Source organism: Tupaia chinensis, unplaced genomic scaffold (assembly GCF_000334495.1).
Source record: "Tupaia chinensis unplaced genomic scaffold, TupChi_1.0 Scaffold139733_1, whole genome shotgun sequence".
Lineage (NCBI taxonomy): Eukaryota > Metazoa > Chordata > Mammalia > Scandentia > Tupaiidae > Tupaia > Tupaia belangeri.
The window spans coordinates 1,221,942-1,226,179 of NW_006199613.1; the positions used below are offsets into that span (position 1 = coordinate 1,221,942).

Here is a 4,238-nt window from a genome sequence, read left to right on the forward strand (position 1 = left end):
GCCCCCCCCGGCCACCAGCCAGTCTGGCAGAAATCTGAGCTCGGCCAGCAGGGTGGTGGCCTGTGGGGACTTGGCGTCGTGTCGTCCCGGACAGCCAAGCCTCTGCCTTCGGTCCCCGCAGGGCATGTCACCGCTGATGTACGCCTGCGCTGCGGGTGACGAGGCCATGGTGCAGGTGTTGATCGACGCGGGGGCCAGCCTGGACATGCAGGTGAGCCAGCCCACAGAGCCACGGGCCACTCCTGGGGCTTAGCCCTGCCACAGGGCCATTTGACAGCGGGAAGGGGGCGTCCCAGGGAGCTGGAGAAACAGTACGCGCAAAGGTCCGGGTGGCCGAAAGGGTGCTCCTCGACGTGGGCTTCCTATCTGGGAAGGAGTGGGGAGGAGGGCCAGGACCCCGTTCCTGTGGCGACTTCCCCTTTCCAGCTCACCACTCTGCCCCAGGATTGCCAGCTCAGCCTTGTCTAGACGCACGCCCCCTGCCATCCCCTGCCCAGGGCAGACATCGCTGATGGCACATCCCGGCCTCCTGAGCCTCATCCGCCTGTGCTCCGGGCAGACATCACCAATCAAACGCCTGCTGCCCTCCTTGCAGAGTGCTCCTACTCGGGTCCGGAGCCCCTGCCCAGGAAGCCCTGACCCTGTGCTGTTCCTAGGTTCCAAGCAGCTCCCCCAGGCACCCCTCGGTCCACCCCGACAGCCGGCACTGGACCCCACTGACATTCGCCGTGCTGCACGGACACATCTCGGTGGTCCAGGTAAGCACCTGGCAGCAGCCCGGCTTCCCGGTGCCTCAAGCTGGAGAACCCAGCAGCCCTGCTCAGCGCCCAGGCCCCCTCTGCAGGCGAGTCCCCGACTGGCCGCTCCCAGGGGCCGGGTCTCCGGGTCTCCAGGACACTGGGCAGTTCCCACTGCTAGACTTCAAGTCTCTGAGTCCACGTGTCCATGGCTGTGGGCATGGCCTTGGCCTGTCATGGGAACTCAGATGGCCTTCGCTGGCCAGCCGCCACTTGTGGGCTGCCCTCGTGAGGACTTGCACCCTGACCGTGCCCACAGGGCTGGGCACTGTGCCCACTTGCTCCCAGAGGGCAGGCTGTACCTCTGCAGCCAGGGCCGGTGGGACCATGCCTCGCTGGACAGACCACCTCCAGCTGGTGGCCCTGACCCTGCTACCGACTCGTCACACCTGGGCTCCAGGCACAGGGCGGCCAGGGGTGCCCCGGACGCCGTGAGCGCCCCAAGGAGGCGTGATCTTGGAGTGCTGGAGTCCTCCCTCCAGAGCAGCCGGCCAGGAACAGCTGTGTCACCCCATGGTCACTAGGAGTGGCCTGTGTCATGGCTGTGGTCACTAGGAGTCATGCGCACACCCTCTCCCAAGCAAAGCCACCCTAGGGGTGGAACACCTGGCATTTGCTGTCCCTACCCCGTCCTGGCGAAGCCTGTCCTCGCTGGGATGAGGAGTGCCCCCCTCCCTGAACCTGAGGTTCTGTCCCAGCTGTGCTGGCGGCTGGGCCTTATGAGAAGCCCAGGGCTCAGGTCACGGAGCCCGTGTGTGGGTCACGCACTGTTCAGTTCATGCCCTACGGTACCGCGAGGCGGGCCTCTCCCATTCTGTGGGAGCAAAGGCTGAGGCTCGGGGGTGAAGTCCAGGCCCGGTGCTCCCATGCCGTGGCCAGGGCTGGCACCTCGCTCCTCCTCCCAGGCGCTGGCAGAGGGGGGACGCTGTTTCTGTCCCGTGCTTTCACCCCCTTTGCAAGGAGGCACTGGAAGGAGCAGTAGCTCAGCTCCTTGCATGGCCAGGACTTGGCCAGGGCTGCAGGAGTGCGGTCGAGGGTTCTGGGGTTCGGCTCCTGGCCTACGTGAGCCGCGTCTTGGTCACAATCCTGGGAAGACTAGAGGCCCTTCCACACAGCTGCCCCTGCACTTCCTAGTGCTCCCTGCCCTCCTCCCCGTCCCCAGAGCCACTTGGGACTTCCCAGTGCCACTGCCTCATGAGCTCAGCGTGCCTTCTGCCCACTCCAAAGTCCCCGGCTCACCCCAGATACCCCGTGAGCTCAGTGCCCCTCCTCCCCATCTCTGGCAGCTGCTACTGGACGCAGGCGCCCATGTGGAGGGCTCCCCGGTGACAGGCGGTGAGGACAGCTACGCGGAGACGCCCCTGCAGCTGGCCTCTGCAGCTGGTCAGTCTGCCCCGCCGCCCTGCAGGGTCTGCAGTCCTGAGGGCTCTGTCCTCCCCGCAGCGCCCTCAGGCTGGGAACCGCACCTCGGGCCCTCCCCACCCTGGGCCGCTGGGGCTCGCCCTCCCCTCCATCTGCCCCGCTGCTGGGCTGGGTGCTGAGGGCAGGAGGGCCTTTCTGGGGGCCAGGGCAGGCGCAGTGGTGGGGATAGCCTCTTCCACCCCCACCTTACCCCACACGACATGCTCAGCCACTAGTGGGACATAGGAGTCTGGCTCGTGGCCAGGACAGAGCCTTCTCACTGGCCTGGCCACCCACGTTTCAGGGAACTACGAGCTGGTGAGCCTGCTGCTAAGCCGAGGTGCTGACCCGCTCCTCAGCGTGCTTGAGGCCGACGGCATGGCCTCCTCGCTCCACGAGGACATGAACTGCTTTAGCCACTCGGCCGCCCACGGCCACAGGTAGCCACCCCCTACCGCCCAGGGAGCTGCCCCAGGCCTGGGCCATGTGGCTCCTGGGCACCGAAACCCAGTGGGAACAAGGAGGGCCAGCCTGAGCTTCCCAGAACCAGCCAGTGCGGCACTCAGCAGGGGAGGGGCCCGAGACACTGTAGGGAGCTGTCAGCTCCGCGTCTCACGCCGCCGTCATGCTGGCTCTGGTAGGGCGGGGGGGATGCCTGTCTTTGTTCACACGTGGCAGGGCTTTGGGTGCTCAGAGGTAGAACCGCCCGAGCCCAGCAGGAGGCGGTGTCTCCCTCCTGCCCACCTTCAGTGTGGCCTGAGCGCAGAGCGCACGCGCAGCCAGCCTGGTGGGCCTCCAGGCACAAGAACCTCAGGGCTTGCCCCACCCCCGCTGCAGGAACGTGCTGCGGAAGCTCCTGGCGCAGCCCCAGCAGGCCAAGGTAGACGTGCTGTCCCTGGAGGAGATCCTGGCCGAGGGCGTGGAAGACAGCGATGCGTCCAGCCAGGGCGGCAGTGAGGGGCCCGTGCGGCTGAGCCGGACCCGCACCAAGGCCCTGCAGGAGGCCATGTACTACAGCGCCGAGCACGGCTATGTGGACATCACCCTGGAGCTGAGGGCGCTGGGTGAGGCCGCGCGGCTGGCACACGTGGGCACGCACACACACACGCATGCACACGGATGTGCATGTGGACACACCCACATAGTCGCTCCATCCCAGCGAGGGCCAGGCCCACAGGGCGGGTGGGCCGCGGGACAAGGCAGACAAGACAGGTGAGCTCTTGGCCTCAGATGGTCTTGGCAGTGGCAGGTTCTGAGGTCACACCCTGTGCCCGCAGGCCCTCATCCTCCCCAGTTACGTGGCCCTGAGAGCCTTCACAGCCCGAGGCCACCCCCTGTAGGTGGCGTGCCCCTTCGTGGAGCCGCACCCGCCTCCTTGGGGCAGCGTGTCTGTGGGCTCCATGCCCTCTGGCCAGGCCACTCGGGCTTGGGTCTGCGCCATGGTAGCTGTGCACCTTGTGACTGTCCAAGTCTCGGTTCGCTCCGAGGGTTGGGCTGGCGTCCCTCCAAGCGCAGGGTCGGGTCGGCTGACTGTGAGCATGGTAGGTGGCAACAGTGCCTCACCATCATGGCCACAGCACAGAACCCCGGCTGGGCCCAGCGGGGCAGCCTGAGTGTCTTTGCTGCAGAATGGGGACTCCACTCCCACAGGGGCTGGGTGAGCCAGAGCGCGATCCCCGCCCTGCCCCTGGGAGCACCTGGGGTTCTCCTGGTTCGTGGTGGGGCGGGGTGGGAGCGCTCTCCAGTCACCAGGAGCACAGCAGGCTCGGGCGTACGTCCACAGTGTTGGTTCCGGGCCCGTGAGCAGTTACGCGCCCTGGACCTGCACTGCCGTCCTGTGCTCTGGCCTGGAAAGTCCTCCCAGGCCGGCTGTCCATGCCAGCCTAGTGGCCTGTGTCCCCTCCAGATAGTCCCAGCCCAGCAGGCAGCGGGGCCAGTCAGAGCCTGGCACCTGCAGGGCTGAAGCCGTCCTCCCCTGATGAGAGCTGATACCCATGTCTGCCGGCTTTCATTCTGTGGCTGGGCAGAGAGGGGTGCCAC

At 66.9% G+C, this 4,238-nt stretch overlaps 1 protein-coding gene across 1 annotated transcript in view; it reads left to right on the forward strand.

The window, feature by feature from the left end:
• ABTB2 (ankyrin repeat and BTB domain containing 2) overlaps positions 1–4,238 on the forward strand; it is a gene marked incomplete at its 5' end in the record, with an annotated part of 102,625 nt that overhangs the window by 91,860 nt on the left and 6,527 nt on the right. The window contains 5 exon segments of the mRNA XM_006162102.2: positions 122–211; positions 657–758; positions 2,084–2,180; positions 2,503–2,638; positions 3,036–3,262. Coding sequence (XP_006162164.2) covers positions 122–211; positions 657–758; positions 2,084–2,180; positions 2,503–2,638; positions 3,036–3,262 — 652 coding nt within the window.